The sequence below is a fragment of the Protopterus annectens genome, chromosome 4.part1, assembly GCF_019279795.1.
Source record: "Protopterus annectens isolate FY-2018-M chromosome 4.part1, PAN1.0, whole genome shotgun sequence".
NCBI lineage: Eukaryota > Metazoa > Chordata > Ceratodontiformes > Protopteridae > Protopterus > Protopterus annectens.
In genome coordinates, this window is record NC_056734.1 from 235,110,011 (window position 1) to 235,129,242 (window position 19,232).

The window sequence follows — 19,232 nt, forward strand, 5'->3', positions numbered from 1 at the left end:
AGGTAATTATTTCTGCATGCTGTCTGATATAAATGGGGAGTGATTATGAAGATAGGAGTGGCTCATCTTTCCATGTACACCAGACTCAGCTGCTCATAGGTTTTTAGACAGCACAACAGTTTTATCAGGAGCCAAAGTAAATATTCCCTAAGCTCGCACAAAACATACACTGACATCTGATGTGGTCACATTCCATAACGTGGAGACTTACCTACACACAACACATAGCATGCTGTCATATGTAAATGTACATGAGGAACATGCAGAGCTGATGCCATGAAGGAATGGCACCATTCAGCTGTGACCAGTGCCACAAGTGTTTCCAAGCCCCCAACGTGAGATTGGAAGGGGCCCATCCCAGAGTACTATGCATTTCTCATACCCCTCAGCCTTGTGTTAAAAAAACAGGCTAATAAAATCTGGTGATAGCCTCATAAAAGCAGACATTTTCAGTTCAGACTCTAAACCATTCTGTTAGATGAACCTGATGAAGCTCGGGTGGAAGTTTTCTTAAATATAGTTCTGTAGTGGTAGCTCTTGGTGTGTTGCCCTGTTGTGTTTGTTAAAAATAAAAAGCATTTAACTAAGAATGAGGTTCCACTGGCTGCTGAGCTGGTAAATCCTCACAGGTCTTTCAGGAGAATCCGAATAAGGGACTAACGTCTATGCTTTGGGATTAGCTAGTCGTTTTTCCATCTCCCAGATTTTCCTTCAATCTGTTCCCATGGATCCTCCCCACCATTGTCTGCAACTGCCTTTAAATAATTGACCTCTTGAAATTAATGTATTAGAACAAGAACACTCATCCATCTACCTACTTAACTGAATAAAGTACTTGAAACTTCAACTTGGACATCTTTATTTCTCCCACAGTGAAGGTATTAGAGATAGACTCTTAGAAGTGCTAGTAAAAGAGATTTTATTTGGGCTACTTCTTTGCATTCTGTTTCTTGTTAGTCCTGTCACCCTGTGGGTCACAGGTGGGATATCAGACTTGACTTGTGCCTGTTGGATTATCTCTGCCATCCTTAAGTTAGCTTAAGAATCATCTGAAGTTATCCTTCCCATAAAAAGGCATCATGCAAAGTCTGTAGCCTACTCTGTACCCCTAACAGAAACCTTGTGCCACCATTTGATATGAGCAGTACTTAAGATTTTGCATTTCTGTTGTATTATACATCGGCTGTGTCTTTCTTATGCTTCCTTCTGATACACAGTTCTAAACTATGCAAGGTTGTGCTTTTTATTTTTGTGTTTCTTTATTGCACTCACTTTGTATATATGCATTTTTATACCTTGCTCCAAGGTTATGGCTTAACATTGTCTTTTTAGGTTAGTCTACAGACACTATTAACAAATGTTGAATAAAAATAAATAATAACCCATGCAGAGAGGGTCTTTAAAATACAACATGGAAGCTCTGGATGATAAAGTTGTTAATTCATTACATCCGAGTGACTTCTACAGGTGTTTCTACACCTACATCCTACTGACTTTTCTAGGCATCAAATACTGCTTGTTCATATTTGCCTTGATAATTCCAATCAATGCTACATACAAAGTATTAAAAGATATCTTAAAGCTTAAACAATGGCAAGCACAGCTGTATTGATATTTGACTGTCTATTGCAGGCAGAAATATTAACTGCTCTCCATATAAGAGTTTATTTATATTGCCATAACTGTCATGTTTTTTCTAAATATCTTGGTGACCACATAGCACAGACAGACCTGCTTAACCGTATATGACAGTTGGTAGTTGGTTGAACAAAATGCGCTTTACAGTATGTGTGTAACTTGAGTGATTGCTCAGATATTGCATGTTTACAACACATTACAAACGTAACAGTTCCTGTGTTTACTGTGACTTTTAAAATTCAGTTTAAGACCTAGATGCTAAAAAATACTACCCCTGTAAAAAAATAGTTTGTGCTGAAGAGTTTGCTATTTACACTTCTTTAGTAACCCCTATGGTTCCAGAGATATGAATATTTGTTTGAAATGTGAGGATATAATTTGATTATATCATTAAGCTTAGACTCAGTCCATTGGAAGTTACAATGCAAACTTCTAGAGCTCTATTGGAGGGAATGACCAAGCCACATTATGAACAACTGAAGATGGTGTGAATTAAATATTCATACAAAGTAGATTGTGACTTTGTACCTCATTACTGCAATCTTTTGGTCATATACCCAAGAAGGTTGTAGTACTGGCTTTATCTCCTCTCAGAAGTTTATTGAAACAAAGATTTGCACTACTGTGAGAGGGATGCATCATAACAGTTGATTATCAATGTCTTTGTCTTTAGTCTTGACTTTGATGGTTGGGTTTAAACACTGAAATGAGTCCTTTAGCAAACATTTTCCTTGAGCAACAATGAGGCTGTGATTGACTACAGACATATGTAACAGCAATCTAGCTCCTGTGGCCTGACCTATTTAGAATCACTCATTCTTTCATTCTATTCATTCTTGTGTACCCACTTTATCTAACTTAGTGTCACCAGGAAACCATATCACAGTCCAGAATATATCTATCAAAAGATAGAACTTTCACAGAATCCCCTAAAAATGGCTAACTATAGTTCTCTAGTTATGTTAGAACAGTATTTACTCAGTTCCCAAATTAGACCATTATATACAGACGCTGTTCATTCTTTGATCAAAAAATGCCATTTTTCTGTGTCGTCCAGTGCCAGGCTACACTTATACCTGACTAACATTTCACACTGAAGTATAACTCCTGTACCTCTCTCTCTCCTGTGCACTACTCAAAGTTGCACCTCAAGGATATATTCTTGCCTCCTTCTGTTCTCTATATACATCAATAAAATTCCACTTGATCTTCCTTACCTTCCTCTCCTTCACTATGCTCATGACATGGTCCTCTGCTGCTTCAACCACTCCCTTACTACCTTACTGCAAGATCTACATTCTTACTTCAATTAACCCATTCAGTGGATTACTACTAAATGCCACATACTAAATTGATCCAAAACTAAATCTATGCCTTTTGGTACTAAACAAAAACTCAGTAGAGCCAAGAAACCTTTAACAATCTACAATCCCAACACCTTAGAGAGTAAGTCTCCTTTCTCTAGTATCTTGGTCTCTGGTTTGACCCTCACTCATTTTCCACCTGCATTGTGATAATATGCATAAAATTTACTCCCTTACTTTTCTAGGCCCCAAAAATATCCTCTTTCTTCTCTCACCCCACCAGATGTAGTACGGAAATGAATCTTACTCCCTCAACTAAAATTCATCTTCCCTCTTACATCAGCAGTCACTACTAAAAACTCTGTCAATATTCAAACAATAGAAAACAAAATTATTTATTACACACATTCCCAAGAAATGAATACCACTGTTTACACTAAAAAGGCAAACCAACTCCCAGTTTTATCCAAACAGAAAACCTATTCCTAGGATCTCAACTGTTCAGGCTCCTACAAGAAAGTACAGTTTTGTATCTACCATAAATGTAGATGTTCGAGTGTTCACACTGCTGCAGTCATCACACTTGGGTTATCTGCCATCAGGCGGTCCCGCAGTCGGCCCGAGTTTCAAAGTCTTGGTCCAGCATCGGTTGCTGTCGCTTCTTCCCTGACGTCAGTGCGACAGGGGTATAAAAGAGGCAGCCAATGCCATTTTCTTCAGTTTTTCTTGCCCCAGATGTCAGGTGCCCCCAAATAGGAAGGCAATACATAATCCTAAGTAAATTACATAAGTAGAAAACAATAGCTACAGCTGTAAAAAAATACACCATATAGAAATACATCTTAGAGATTGTATAAACAGGGAGATATAGATAAAACCCAGGTAAGAAGAGGGGAAGGTGAGAGGGTAACCTGGACTGCAGCAGTGTGAACACTCGAACATCTACATTTATGGTAGGTACAAAACTGTACTATGTTCATTGTGTTACACTGCTGCAGTCATCACACTTGGGTTGAATCCCAAAGCTAAGGCTGGGCGGTTGGTACTAAATAGGGTTTGGAGAAGCTAGTAGGCCCTGCAAAACTGCAGTGGCAAAGCCAGCTCTGGTTTTTGAGTATAGAGGTAAGTGGTAGTGCTTGGTGAAGGTGTGCACTGAACTCCAAGTTGCAGCTTCCAAAATATCCTTGGTTGGTACACCTCTGAGGAAGGCTGCTGATGTTGCTGTAGCCCTGGTGGAATGAGGCCTAATGTTACCAGGTACAGGTTTCCCATGGTGTGTGTAGCAGAAATGGATACAATGTCCTATCCATTTTGAAATGGTCTGTTTTGATATAGGCTTTCCTTGTGATCCTGCAACATAGGATACAAAGAGCTGATCAGATTTTCTGAAAACCTTTGTTTTATCCAAGTAGAAACGTAATTGCCTGTGAATGTCCAAAGGGTAGGAGCCTTTCCCCTTTATTCTGGGGGTTTGGATAAAAGGTGGGTAAATGAATGGTTTGGTTTAGAGCCACACTGGATACTACCTTTGGCATAAAGGAAGGGTTAGTTCATAAAGAGACTCTGTCTTGATGAAAAATGATGAAAGGCTCCACTGCCATTAGGGCCTGTAACTCTGAGACTCTTCGTGCTGAAGTTATTGCTAGCAGCAGGGCAGATTTCCATGATATAAATTGTAAATCAGCTGATAAAGCTGGCTCAAAGGGCGGTAGTGTAGGTTTTTCCAAAACAAAATTGAGGTCCCAAGTTGGTGTTGGTGCTCTTCGGGGCAGTCTTATGTTCTTAGCCCCTCTGAGGTACTGTCTTAATAATGGATGTGAAAAAATAGGAGGATCCGTGTTGTAATGAGCTGAAATAGCTGAAGCGTGGATCTTTATAGATGAAAAGGAAAGGCCTTTGTGCAACATCTCAGTTAAATATTGCAGAATCTGAGGAATATTTGGGACAAGAGGATTTTGGCCTTTAGCCTGGTTCCAGGCGCAGAATCTTTTCCATTTGTCTGAGTAGGTTTCCCTGGTGCTGGGTCTCCTGGCCTCCAGGATGACATCCATAACAGCTGTAGAGAGAAGTGTTGACTGGTTGTTTAGATAATCTGCCATGCAGCCAGATTTAAAGTCTTGAGCTGGCTGTGTAGAATCTGATTGTTTTGCAGAGTCAGCAGGTGAGGAATTTGAGGTAAAATCCATGGCGGGCCTTGAGCCATGTTCCTTAATATTGGATACCAGTGTTGGCGTGGCCAATCTGGAGCAAGGAGTATCATTTGTGGCCTCTCTAATCTGGCTTTTTGCAGCACCTTTGCCAGAAGAGGCAGTGGAGGAAAGGCATACACTGTTAGTGTTTTCCAACTGAATGAGAGGACATCCACTTTCCAAGATAGTGTGTGGTATGTCCTTTTGCAAAACTTTCGCTGTTGGTAGTTTTGGGGGGAGGCAAACAGATCTATGTCTAGGCTCCTCCATTATTGAGTTATCATTGTGAATACTTGTGGGTCTAGTTTCCATTCGTGAGGTTCCATGATATTTCTGCTTAGTTTGTCTGCCAATGTATTTTTCTTTTCTGGCAGGAATTGTGCTTGTAGTTGAACTTGGTAGGTCAGTGCTGTGTCCCACAAGGTCATTGCTTGCCTGCAAAGGGGTAGGAATGTGTGCCCCCTTGTTTGTTTATGTACCACATCACTGTGGTGTTGTCCGTCTTTATTAGAAGTTGTCCTGGATATAGGAGGTCCTTGAAAGCTGTTAGGGCATTTTGTACAGCTAGCATCTCTTTTTGATTGATGTGGAGATGCATTTGATCTGCAGTCCATTTGCCCTGAATACACTGTCCTGCCATGTGTGCTCCCCAGGCATAATCTGATGCATCTGTTGTCATTGTTTGCCTGGCTGTGGGCAAGGTGAAAGGCTGACCCTTGTTGAGGTGACATGCCTGAGCCCACCATAGAAACTCCTGTTGAAGGCAGGGAGTTAGTGGTATTATTGTTTCCAAGCTGTGGCTGTGTTGAGTCCATACGCTTTTCAGGTACCATTGTAATTTCCTCATATGCAGTTTGGCATATGGTATTAGTAGTATGCAAGATGCCATGAATCCCAATGCCTGCAGAATTTTTCTTGCAGGGAGTTGGGTCTTTGTTGCCATCATTTTGAAGTATTGAGTCAGTTGTCCTTGCTTATCTGGTGTGAGATAAGCCATCTGGGCCATTGTATTTAAGCTGGCACCCAGGAATATTATGTCTTGTGAAGGCACTAGTTTTGACTTCTTTTCATTTACTGTGTACCCTAGGCAACTTAGTAGGTTTTTTACAAACACCAGATGTTTTAAAAGAATGTCCTTGCTGTCTGCTTGAATAAGGCAGTTGTCCAGGTATGGATATATTTGGATTCCTCTTTGTCTGCAGTATGCAATTACTGGTGCCAGGCATTTTGTGAAGACCCTGGGCGCAGTAGATAAGCCAAATGGCAGTGCAGAGAATTGGTAATGAGTTGTACCTGCTATAAATCGGAGGTATCTTCTGCAATTTTGTCTGATAGGGACATGCAGGTATGCCTCATTGAGGTCCAACGTTACTAGCCAAGCCTTCTTGCCCAGCATGGGAAGAAGTTGCTGTAGTGTGAGCACCTTGAATTTGGGTACTTCCTGGTATGTGTTTAGAATTGAAAGGTCCAGAATGGGTCCCCAGGCTTTGTCCTTTTGGGGAACCAAAAAGAGGCTTGAGTAAAATCCTTGTCCTTGCTCCTGTGTAGGAACCTGTTGAATGGCTCTCATGTCCATGAGTGCTGCAATTTGTCTTTGAGCCTCTGCCCATTGATTTGATGGCAGGTTTGGCATTCCTTTTACCCTTGGTAAAGTGTGAAAGTGGAACTTGTATCCTTGTGGCTGACCTCTGCCCCTTGGGCATTTGTATTTGCCCCTCTGTGGTCTGTCAGAAGTTGGAAAGGACCAGTTTTTGGTTGGCCAATTTCTGCTGAAACCAGGGGGTTGAACCTGTAAAAAATCCTTGACCGTCTGCATAGATTTTGCCTTATCCTCCATTTTCTTTAAAACCTCTTCTGCTTTCACACCAAATAAAACATCCTGCTGTAAGGGTGCATCCAATAACTTTGCTTTAACATGATCAGGTAAAGTTTGTTCTTTTAACCAAGCATGCCTGCGAATGACAGACCCTGTTACAGCTGCTCTGCAAGAAGCTTCCAATGAATAAAATTCACATTGCAAAGTATGTTTTCCCACTTGTTCTGCTGCATGCAACAAATCTTGCATTTCCTTGTAATCAGGCTGCTCTCTATGTGTGCTCATTTTTTGTTTTAATTGAGGCATCAAATATTGTTGATATTTCAGCATGTGAAACTGGCAATTTAAGGCCCTCATAGCTAGAGTAGCTGAGGTATATACTTTCTTTCCCCATCTGTCTAGTGCTCTAGAATCCCTTTCAGATGGTACAGGATTTTTAGCAATAGAGGCCTTAACCCCTTTGGGACCCTGGGAATTTTTTTCTGGGTCAGCAACAGGGCTTTTATATAGGAATTTATGTGAGTCAGGGGCTCTGTAGTATCTGTCTGGTTTGGCTGGTGCAGGAGGTAATGAATCTGGGTTAAGAATAGATTCTGAATAAACATCATCCACAATGTCTAACACAGGTAGAATAGCAAGGGGTCTGTGCTGGGGTAGTAAGAGGAACTCTCAGAGCCTTTTCTTAGAATCAGAGTAATCCTGGCCTTCCCAGTGGAAATGTTCCCTCATGGTATGTAAAGTTTCCCCAAAAGAGTAGTCTTCTAAGGGAGAAGCTGAAGGAATAGACTCTTCAGCATCAGAGTCTTCATAAGGGGGAAAAGAGTAGTCCTGTTCCTCAGAAGAATCTAAGGTAATGGAAACCTGGTCAGAGGAAGCGTAGTCCTCCTCCTGTCTAGGCCTGTTGTCAGGTGGGGGATGGGAACCCCTGATTAGGGTAATTAAGTCTTTGGCCATCTTAAGCATCTGTTTCTTAGGCATGGGGCCTTGCACTGGAGACTGCTGTACAGGCTTCCTTACGTTTAATGGAGTTTTCAGTTTTGCAAAGGATTTAATAGTAAGTGTAGTCGGTCTGAAGACACCTTCAGCAACTGACAGCCTTTCAACTGTACCAGAATCCCCTTCAGCCATGGAGTCAGAAGGGCCTAAAGATAACGGCTCTGGAGGCCCTGCAATCTCCACTTGGGAGTCGGATGCAGGCTGGGGATCTAAATCAGCGGTCATCAGGGTCATCAGTATGCGCCTCACTGAAAACCGGAGAACCGGCGACTGGCCTAGCAGAGGCCTCGGTGGCTAGTTTGGGTCTCGGCTGCCTGTCCTTATCTTTGCGCTTTTTATGCATCCCGGTCGTCGGTTGCTCCGACGGCATGGTATAATTAAATTTTCTACCAAAATAATATTGGGCAAAATCAAACCGACGTTTAATAGTTTGTTTGTTAAACCTAGCACAAAACCGACAACCTGTGATGTCGTGGTCTGGGCCTAGGCAAGGGATACAATAAGAATGAAAATCCTTATGAGGTATTTGCTTCCCACAAGAAATGCAATTATTAACTTTTTTTGACATCGGACTGAGGCAAGAAAAGGTTCCCCAACGGGGTACTTAGCTTTATTGAAGACTTCAGTCTGAAATTCGATTTGAAAATCTCAGGAGTCGGCCGACTGGCACTTGCGAATTACTTCTGCTTCGGGCACCGCGCGGCAAGAACGTCTGAAGAAAATGGCGTTGGCTGCCCCTTTTATACCCCTGTCGCACTGACGTCAGGGAAGAAGCAACAGCAACCGATGCCAGACCAAGACTTTGGAACTCGGGCCGACTGCGGGACCGCCTGACGGCAGATAACCCTAGTGTGATGACTGCAGCAGTGTAAAACGATGAATATCATACACTGCTTCCTTTAACATCAGAACTAATAAGACACACACCCCATATAACCAAAGAAAACTGAACCACTCAGGCCCTAAAATATGAATCCCACAATCGAAGTTACATATCTCTGATCATGCTTTCTCAATTCTTGAGCTCAAACCACAGGAGTTCCTCCCACCTGAAATTAAAAGCTCACCTTCTTATTCCAAACTCTATTTCCTTTCACACCTCTCATCTGTACAGATTTTCTCAGAATGTCCAGATTTTTGCCTCATATTTTTGGTCCATTTTTCATAAAATTGTGGTTTTCTGACAAACTAGTAGCAAATCTTTAAAGGTTGAAGTTAGAAAATAATTTCAGATATTTGAGTTTCAGACTTCATACCCTTCAGCAAAATTCATGCTAACACAAAACCTGATATGCTATCATCTTTCTTTGTAAGAGCAATATTTAAAAACTGTCTCTATTTTTGGGCCTTTGTCCCACTTTTATATATGGCTTTGTCTATATTTCTTGTTCCAAGAGGTTGAGAGGTATGTTCCCCTCTAAAATCACATTTACTTAAAAAAGCAGAATGTGCCTGTTACCTCTCAAGTCATATCACTTATGTCTGCTTTAACTACTCTTCATTCTAACTAGCCCACTAAGATCATTTGCTCCTTTTCACATCTCTAATTTATTCTACTCTGTTTTCTCAAATGTTGGGAAACTTTTGTACATGTTGCAAATTAATACATTGGATTTACTACATATTCTAAGCACTAGTCTACCATCCTCTTGTCTACTTTGCATGTCTGATCATTTTTTTATCCCTGTATTAAGACTGTAATTGGTCTGAACTTATAAGTGTTCTACCTTAGTGAACAGTTTAAAATAAATAAAAACATACATACATACCATATCAGAAAGCACCATACTTCTGTAATGTGCAGTTCCAGGCTACATTAATATACCCAGTTTGAGTAAATTCCATTGTTGGCCACATCTCAGGCTACATAGCTAGCATAGTCCGTTATCCTGTGTTCATGCCCTTCACTGAATAAAAAAGTTAATCCACAGCATTCTTAGTCACAATGGGTGAGCACTGTCTAAAGAAGGCTGAGTGTGAGCATGCACCAAATTCTCTACTTGGTATAGCATACTGCATGAAAAATATTTCTGGAACACATAAAGAGGTGGAATAAGGACTATACTGTAAAGAGTGGCCCATTCTATTAATCTCCCACTATGGTAAGTTCTTCTTATAGCTATCATGTGCCATTTTATTGGGCGCATCTTCTCTGTACTGATTGAGTACAATACCAGGCATTGTGTGCAAATGCCAGGCAGGTGCTCCAGCAAGCAAACCTTGTTCAGCTCTCATGACCACATCATCTAGTACATTATCCATAGCTTTGTTCAAGAAATCAAGCTTTCAGTGTTTGGTAGGGCAGGGAATTAAGTCTATTTGTTGGAAATTACCTGTTTAGAGAAATCCAGAGTTTGATCCCTGATGCCTACCTTTGCTTAGTGTGCAAATCCAAGCAAGTCACATAGCCAAGAAAAGGGACACTTATGCCAGGTTAACAAATAAACTAAACAAAATCATGGAAAAAAGTAAAGAAAATATATACTCTTGCTCAAGACATAATCTCAAGACTTCCTGTACTGCTGGTTTCACTGTTTGAGGACTAACAACAGCCTCTAGCCTGGTAGATGCTGAGTTTTCCCTTAAACGTCCTTTTGCATTTAGCAAGAAAATTCCTGGCATGGTTATTAAGGTCAAGTAGATATGTGAAGACAGTCAGCCATATTGTACCCTCACAAGTGGTGACACATGACATTCTTTTAAAGAAGGCAACAGTGGCAACTATTCCCCTAACAAAATGATCCCTGACAGCCTTCCAAAGAAGTTTGCCACATGAGTCTTCAAAGAATCTGTTACAAGCAGCTAAGCAGTTAGAAATTTTGTCTCACTATCAGTGCATCCAATTTTCTTGCTCTGAATGAATGTTTCCATGAATCCTGTGGATAAGGATAACAGGAGGGGAACTGGATGTTTTGATTCAAGGCGATGGCTGACATGACTTTAGGCTTAAGCAAAGGAATAGAAGGCATAAAGTCACTATCCACATAAAAGTCACTACAACAGTAATAATTTACAACAGCCTGGACCTCCAAAAATCGATTACTTGATGAGCCTGCAGTTGGTGAGGGGATTGTCTTCTTTAGCAGAAACTCAAAAGCTTTTTTAAAAAAAAAATGGGCCTAACGTATGACTCTGCCGAAGTTTTCAGAATGAAGACCAAATTCTGAAGAGAATAAAAAAATATTTTTGGAGGATTCAAATGTAAAACTTCCTTGAGAAACAACTTCAGTGTTGATTAGCAATATTTTAACAATGTTTTCTGAAAGACAAATACGGCAGACCCTTTGTCACTAGCACAGAAAGTTAGTCAATGACTTGGTACAGTTATAGCAGGAGTAGCACTAGGTTATAATGTTCGCAAGAAGGAGAGAAAGCTTTCATTTTTTTGAACAAAGTTTCCTAGTTAAAGGCTTATTTGTATCCTCTAAGGCATCCAACACCTGTGCTAAAAACTCTTTTCTAAGAGAATAAAAAATCTCACTCAGGTAACATGGAGAGTATCAAACATCCAGTAAAACTCTATAATCTGCTGCTGAAATAGAATGCTTTCTTTGAGGAGGAACTGGTAAAACTGGATCACTCTCTCCTGAGCTATGACAACCAGGGTTATCTAGACCACAATGCAACTAGCTTTCTCTTCTACTGGTTTTTAGAACTTTTTGAACAAGAGGAATCATCAAAAGTGGAAATAATAGACTGATTCCCTAAAACATTGACATGGTGTCTGTGAGCTATTTTCCAGAAATGGGAAATTTATCAATGATGATGTCATCTAAGCCCTGTCAATGTCTGCCCTTAGGCTGGGACCAGTTCATGAAAGACTTGAGGTTGAAATGCTATCCATGTAGCAGATGAAAAGATTGTAGTTGCAGTCTCATGAGAAATGGTAGTTCACATAACTGCATAACTAGTCTGCAAAGGTATTAAGACCTTGTGTTACCATGTTATCAACCACTCAGATTTCAATATTTATTAAAGAAGTCAACAACTAATGATTTTAGTGCCTGGGGATTGCTAACACTTTATTCATGTTGATGTGGCTTTTCCTATGAATTGGAGGTCAGATCCATAGGTTTAAAATGTGAACCCCAGCTGGAGGTTCGAAGATCTGTTTTCTAAATGGCTGTGTGCCAAAATGGTAATGAAAATATGGACGGATTCAGGTAATCCTTTTGCAGCTAGTAACTCTGTTCATGTACCAGTTTTTGAATTAGACAGAGGTGTTCGCTCAATACATCTGTCCTATGACTCCATAGACTAAACTGGCAATGTTGGAAGTTTCTCAAATCAAGTTTGCCATGGCAGCCTGTGAGCATGTTTACTAGAAAATGACTCAGCAGTGATAGAAAGATTATAGACAAAATATTCCGGAGATTCAGAAATATTCAGAAATGTGTAAGATTATCCTTTCCCGTTGTACACTTCAGCTGATATCTATTCAAAATGTTTGAGTATTACATTAATAAAAGTGGTGAAAGAGACTTGTTAAAGGAAATTAAATCATCATTATTTTCAAACTGTGTACCAAGCTACTGAGAATCAAAATCACTGCCATAAAAGAAAACTGAAGAAATGTAGGACTTCCAGACAAATTTCTTAAAGCAAATCAGGAAAAAATGTCAGCATTCATTTTTAACATAACTTTATCAAATAATTAATAATCAGGTTTTCAAGGTCAGGGAACAAATTCCTTCAAGAAAGTGTCGAAACAAATATGTTTAACTGAAGAAAGTTCTGGTCTAGAATTCCACTGAAAAACGAATGTTAGACCTCCTTGCAGTTTTCAAAGTTGGGGCTATATTTCAGCGATCATAGCAGACACTTCCTGCTTTTTAGTAAAAAATTCAGAGTCACTGGAGGGAGACTTTTTTTGGGAGCTTAAATTTCTTGGTCTGAATATTTCCTTCCTCCATCCCTCCATCCATCCATCCATCCATCCATCCATCCATCCATCCATCCATCCATCCATCCATCCACAGTCCATTTATCCACAATGAGTCAGGGTGTAACATCAACTGTGACAATCCTTGATACTTCTATTGTAAAAGGTAAGAAAAAAATCCAATATAGATTCTTACCAGTTTTCAATGGCTTCTGTCTCATATTGAGTTGATACATGATTGCAATATAAGATAACATACTATAAGAAGTTACCTTCCAGAGGACTCATGTTTTTGAGACAGATTTGACAGTAGTGATCTGAACAAATTAAACAGATAAAGTATGTGCTCAAAAATTATCTGGTTCTTTGCTATTTCATAGTGATTTGTTTAACATATCTTCAACAGTTAGTCTAATCTCATTTCATATGTCGATATCCCTGTTGACATTGACAAGAACTAGTGGATGAAGACGGTATTTTTTGCCAAAAGCATGAAACCGAACTCCTACCCTGGCTCCTTCTCAAATGTCTTTAATTTTGCAACATATCCATTATTTTTCCTCATATGTTTACTTTGTCCCTCAAAAAATTTTGAATCACTGAAGATTACATACAGCCAATAATGTCAGGCATTAACATTTAAAAGCTGTGTCTGAGTTTGGGCTTTTATCCCCCATTATTCTTGGATTTGCGGTGAATTCTTCACAAAGATGTTGGAGTTGGAGATATGTCATGCTGTTCCTCACTACTTAGATGTCTGACTGCAAGATGCCTGTATTTCAGTTAAAATATTTTCCTTTTTTACTGGTCTTAGACCAAAATGCCCAATTTTGCTAAATTGTTCTACTGTCTTTTTTAGTCATATTTGATTGAGAAAAAAATGTATTAGGGAGCATAATTTTCCAAGATAAATCTCCCAACTTTGAAAAAAAAGTGTTTGCATTGTGTAGCCTGCTTGTGAACATAAATGGCAAAGTAGAGTATCAGACCCAGTCATAAGGAATCTTCAGTTCTAACAGAAACTATCAGTTCTTTAATAATTACATTGAAAAAAGTCAGTATTATGCATCCTCACTCATGGTTTTACCCCCAAGCAACCGAGCCACATGGTGACGGGCACAGACAGAAGCTGCAGTTTTCCAGCCCCCATTAGTAGGGATTTGCTCCCTATAAAAAACATCATTATCAAGAACTGGAATATAATCAGGGCAGATAAAGTTACCTTTCGAGCCCTTGGCAGCACCCCGACCTTTGCCCACAAGAGGACCAGGACTCTAAGGCAATTTTTTGATAAAACAGAAGCACCCATCCTTAGGAATCCCCCAATGCCAACACACAGACACCCACCTGCAGCCAAACAGGCATGCAGGCATGCAACAGATGTGTAGTATGCCCCTTCATCTACACAGGCTCCAGCTTCACTTTCCAACACATCAACCGAGTTTTTAACCTCGATGGCACCTACAACTGCCACTCTGCTTTTGTAGTTTATGCTGCCATCTGCGAGACCTGTGGCTCCTTCTACATAGGAAAGACTGCTTGCAAGCTCTCAGATAGAGCAAAAGAGCACCTTGGGGCAGTCCGCAAGAAAGACCATCGCAATGCACTAGGCAGACACAGCTCCCTCTGCCCCAACTTCAGCAAATTTAAGTTTTTTGTACTCGAGCAAGTACAAGAATTCTACGGTGATTGTGAAACCTTACTCGAAGTAAAAGAATTAAAATGGCAACTCCTCCTCGATGCCGAAATGGCACCGGGACTTAATGAAAATATCAATGTGAAATGTGCACTAAAATGGTTAGGCTGACAGTATTCCTAAACATGTCCACGCATACACTCTGCACATCCCCATTGGTTATATTGTCCTCTTTTTGCATTGGTCCACTTAGAAGTCTCTTTACACTGTTACCTTATCAAAATGCTGTATTCTACACCTCGTTTGAATTGTGTTATATTGTCCTCTTCTTGCATTGGTCCATTTAGACAGTCTCGGTTACATTGTTACCCTATCAAAACACTGTATTCTACACCTCATTTGAATTGTGTGCATTCTCAATACTATTTAAACAAGTAAAGTATTTTAATTTAATGTATCACTCTGAAGAAGTTCGTAGTAATAAAACCGAATGGAAGCGCTCAGCAATCAGCTCCTGTCTCCAGTGTTTGTTTCCTGTAGCACGCCCCCCTTGGAGATGATTTTGTTTTTGAAGTTTTTTCTGCATTTTAATAGTGTTTCTTCAAGTTTCTACTAGTCGGTTTTGTCATATTATATTACACTTGTTTGACGTCACAGTAAAAACAACAACAGCAAAAAGAAGAATCCAAAATAATGAACCAGTGCCCTCTGTGGAATAAAAGTTTCAGGGTTTTAATCACACCAAGCCCTGGTATGTCATTCATATGTGTGAAGCTCATAATGCAGTAAGGAAATCATACATTACTGACTGGAAATCTTTTCAAGGAATGAATCAGAAAAGTACTGCAGGGTAGTAGCATTTCTATATAATGGCTATGGAAAACCAAATGGCATTAACTATTTGCAGTGTCTAAGACATCACAATCACATGGTTCTGTTATAGCAATTAAGGCGAGCATGAAAATACCAATATACTACTAACAATAGGGATTGCATAACACTAATGAGGCTCATCAGGGTCTTGTGTTACTGTGTGCAGAATCAACACAACTGAAGTATGTCAGAACACTCAGTTTGCCTATTACTTCAAACAACTCCATGACTGACACTGTTATAAAGTAACAATCATCACCCATCATGCCTTATGGTTTAACTTTAAATGTCTCCTTATTTCTGTGTTCTTAAACTAAACTCAGATAACTACAGCAGGGAATTTACAAAGGGTTTGGCCTACCAGACAACAATTCTTTTAGACATGAACATATACCATACTTTAGAGACTGTATCCCTCTTGTTCTTAAACTAATGGTGTTCTCAGTTTATTATTTTTAAATTTTATTCCAATTTCCATTAAAGTTGTCTTTTTGTCAGTTTTCCAAAATAGGTTCTGATTCTTGAAAAGTTCATAAATATCTTTTCTGCAACATTAGTTTGCTAGTTTTCATAGCAAAGGTTTTTAATGGTGTCTAAATCATAACATCGAAAATGCAAAATGTCGAAACTCAATTCAGTATTGTGGTGGGTTTTGCTCCCCATACCCCCCCGCTAAAAATATATTCCATCTCCAAGATCGCACTACAGTGAGTAAAAGGCAAATATCCCAATCTTCACTGTACTGCGATCTCAACAACAGATCCTCGACATTTTGGCACTTTCGCTGTTGTGCTGTTCGACATTTTGATTTTACGATAAAATGATATAGATCCTTTTAATGCCCATCTGTGGCAACGTTTGTTAATTTATGGAAAATGCTCAATCACAGCATCAACAACCACAGTCATAAAAATGTATATTTGCAATATCTTACTTATGCACAGCACATTCTTAAATATTTATATGAGAGAAATAGGCTGATGAACTTACAGGTCCATTGCTTCAACAATTGGAAAGACAACCATATATGCATACATATGTATATGTGTGTCTGTATTCATATATATATATATATATATATATATATATATATATATATATATATATATACATATACATATATATATATATGTGTGTGTGTGTGTATGTATGTGTGTGTATATATATATATATATATATATATATATATATATATATATATATATATATATATATATATATATATATATATACACACACACACACACACACACACACACACACACACACACACACACACACACACACACACACACACACACACACACACACATACACACACACACACACACACATAATACAAACAAATATATTACACATACTTTTTAGACATAATAGCCTATACTGACAAGAGGGAAGCAGTCTCATGCTAAAAAACACTTCCAATTTATGAAAATATTATAATTCAGTAGATAAAAAATAAAATAAGACCTTTGGGGGCCTGAGCATATGGAATGTTTCCGGAGAAGGGGAGTCTTTTTCCCTTTGTAAAGTCTAAAATGAAGGAGATGCATTCTGTGAGTGAATGAAAATATTTGTTACTTCCTGAACTTTCTGCATCTTTTTGAAGTAAGTCTTAAGAGGAGACAATACATACAAAAAGCTGCCAACCATATTTAGCAGGCCACAGAAATGTTCTCAACTGACATTGGTTAAGTGCTACACAGCCAAGCTGGCATGAAAAAAACATGGAACAGAGAATTATGCACCCATTCCCATCTCATCTGCTGCAACACAAAACAAAGCCCACAATACAATAAGCTACTTTGCAAAATAAAATGCAAGACAAGTAGGGTAGAAAGAGTGTCAATGGTCACAGAGTGCGCAGTCCCATCTGAGCTGTGCAATGTCAACACACAGAGAGCACAAGCAACGCTGACAACTGCCAGTTATGAAGATGATGAAACAAACATAAAATATTTTAATAATCTGTCTGCAATGAAACAACGAAAGCCAGTCAAACATCATGCTATTGAAAAAAGGGTTATTTTGCAAACAACTTGTTCAGCATAAAACAATTAGGTATGTTGGAGAGCCGCATCAAATTAGCACATTTACAAATTTCAGGTTAACAGTTTATAATACAAAAATTCACAGATCATTGGATACTTTAAAACACAGACATGAAACTTTGTGATTGCAGTGTTCACATTAGCCTTTATAGCAGGATATTATTCTGTCTATGAATGAGGCAGATGATTAACCATACATTTCAGCAAAGGAGAACATGGATTCCAAATGCTAACATGAAGTCAAGGGAAGGTTTTGATGCATTATAATACAACCTACCCTGAGCAGCAGTTGTACACTTACCTAACTTACTTAAATTACTCTAAAATGAATGAAGCAAGTGCCGATAGATGATTCAGGTTACATCATTACTAATCTCACCACTATGCTGAAAAGCTATGCTACCTTGAATTTTAGTGAAATTTCAAGCATTGTTTTAGTATTGCCGGAATAAAATTTCAGTGTTAAAATCATTTTAAAAACCTAGATATAAATATATGATCACTAATATGATCAATAATTAGTTAAGTAAATCAAAGCTAGGATCTCATTTCTATAAGAGTAATTATCCATTCAGTAAAGGTATGAACTTTGTAAATAAATAATACTGAACATGGAAAAGGTGCTAGAATTAAACATAGCAGTGCATGATAAAACAGTGCAGCCTAAACACTTTTACCCCCAGTGGAGTCATTTGCATTTCAGGACCAAACTATTCTAGGAAATGTAACTAATCATATCCAATTTATCAGCAATAAGGTACAGATATTTTGAAAATCTGCCCATGACAGAGATTTTTTAAAAAAGGGATGTGGGCTGCCTGTCAAATGCAAAAACATGGATGACTGATAATTAAGAGCCAGAAAACTGAAAACTGCCAGATGTCTTAGAAAATTAAAGGTTTTGTTTTGTTTAGTGGTAATGACATTAGAGTTAACATAGTTAAGCATTAGGAGCACATGGGTAAAGGGGAGCTGTAGCCTGCAAAGACATTTGCCTGATGTTAGGGTAATAGCTATTGCCAAAGAAAACGTCCCATCAGCTGCCTTGTAAAAACAGGCTGCTAATATCTTTAACTTTTTAGTGCCACTGATGAAGCAAATGAAAAGCCTTTGGAATCTGCTACAGAGGAAAACATTACTTTTAGAAATGTCTTTGTAAATGGGAGCAAGGTAGAATACTGCTTCATGTCATTCTGTCATATTAAAGGTGTGAGCTGTAATGTCTGATTATTGTACCTATGATTTCTAAATCTGTACTACCTCAGAGAATGTTGTTTACCCTGAGGTACAACAATGTCAGAGTTAGTATATATATATATATATTATATATATATATATATATAAAGAAGGGGTAGTGGTGGCCATAGCCTCCCATATGTAAGGGTGAAGGAGCCCAATAATATGCTTTAAAAGTCTTACAGTGGCTTTCAATCTCTGTTGATTTAACGTAAAGTAATGCTTTACAAATCTTTGTATCGAGTGACAAAATTAAGTGTGGTGATTTGATATTATTTAGTCTTAAACAAGATTTGACCCATAGAGTTCTACAAAATGTTTCACTAAGTGCACATGCAGTTAAAGTAACTATGCCAACAAATTTGGAGATTAGAAGCACCAACATACAACCCAACCTCTTACTAGAAAAATTCTGGACAAAGCTACAAATAACGGGGGTAAATGGGTCTAAATTCAGGAACAGATTTTAAGTATTGCTGTTATAAACTTAGGAAGTTTATAGAATAACAAGTTATGAATTAGAGTGCATTTCCTGAAGGATATGCAGTCTTATATTCAAACGTTTGTAATTTAGTGGCTTCATTTCTTAATGATATACCAGAAAACCACAA

The 19,232-nt window shown here is 38.7% G+C and overlaps 1 protein-coding gene across 2 annotated transcripts in view; it reads right to left on the reverse strand.

Annotated features, from left to right (window-relative positions):
- The window catches only part of LOC122800825 (procollagen-lysine,2-oxoglutarate 5-dioxygenase 2-like), an 816,734-nt gene that overhangs the window by 197,314 nt on the left and 600,188 nt on the right, over positions 1 to 19,232 (reverse strand). The window contains exon 14 of one of the 2 annotated variants that reach the window (XM_044070111.1): positions 16,805 to 16,867. The exons of the other annotated variant lie outside the window; for it this stretch is intronic. Within the exon in view, the coding sequence (XP_043926046.1) occupies positions 16,805 to 16,867 (63 nt within the window). The remainder of the gene's footprint in view (positions 1 to 16,804; positions 16,868 to 19,232) is intronic. 2 annotated transcript variants of the gene reach the window in all.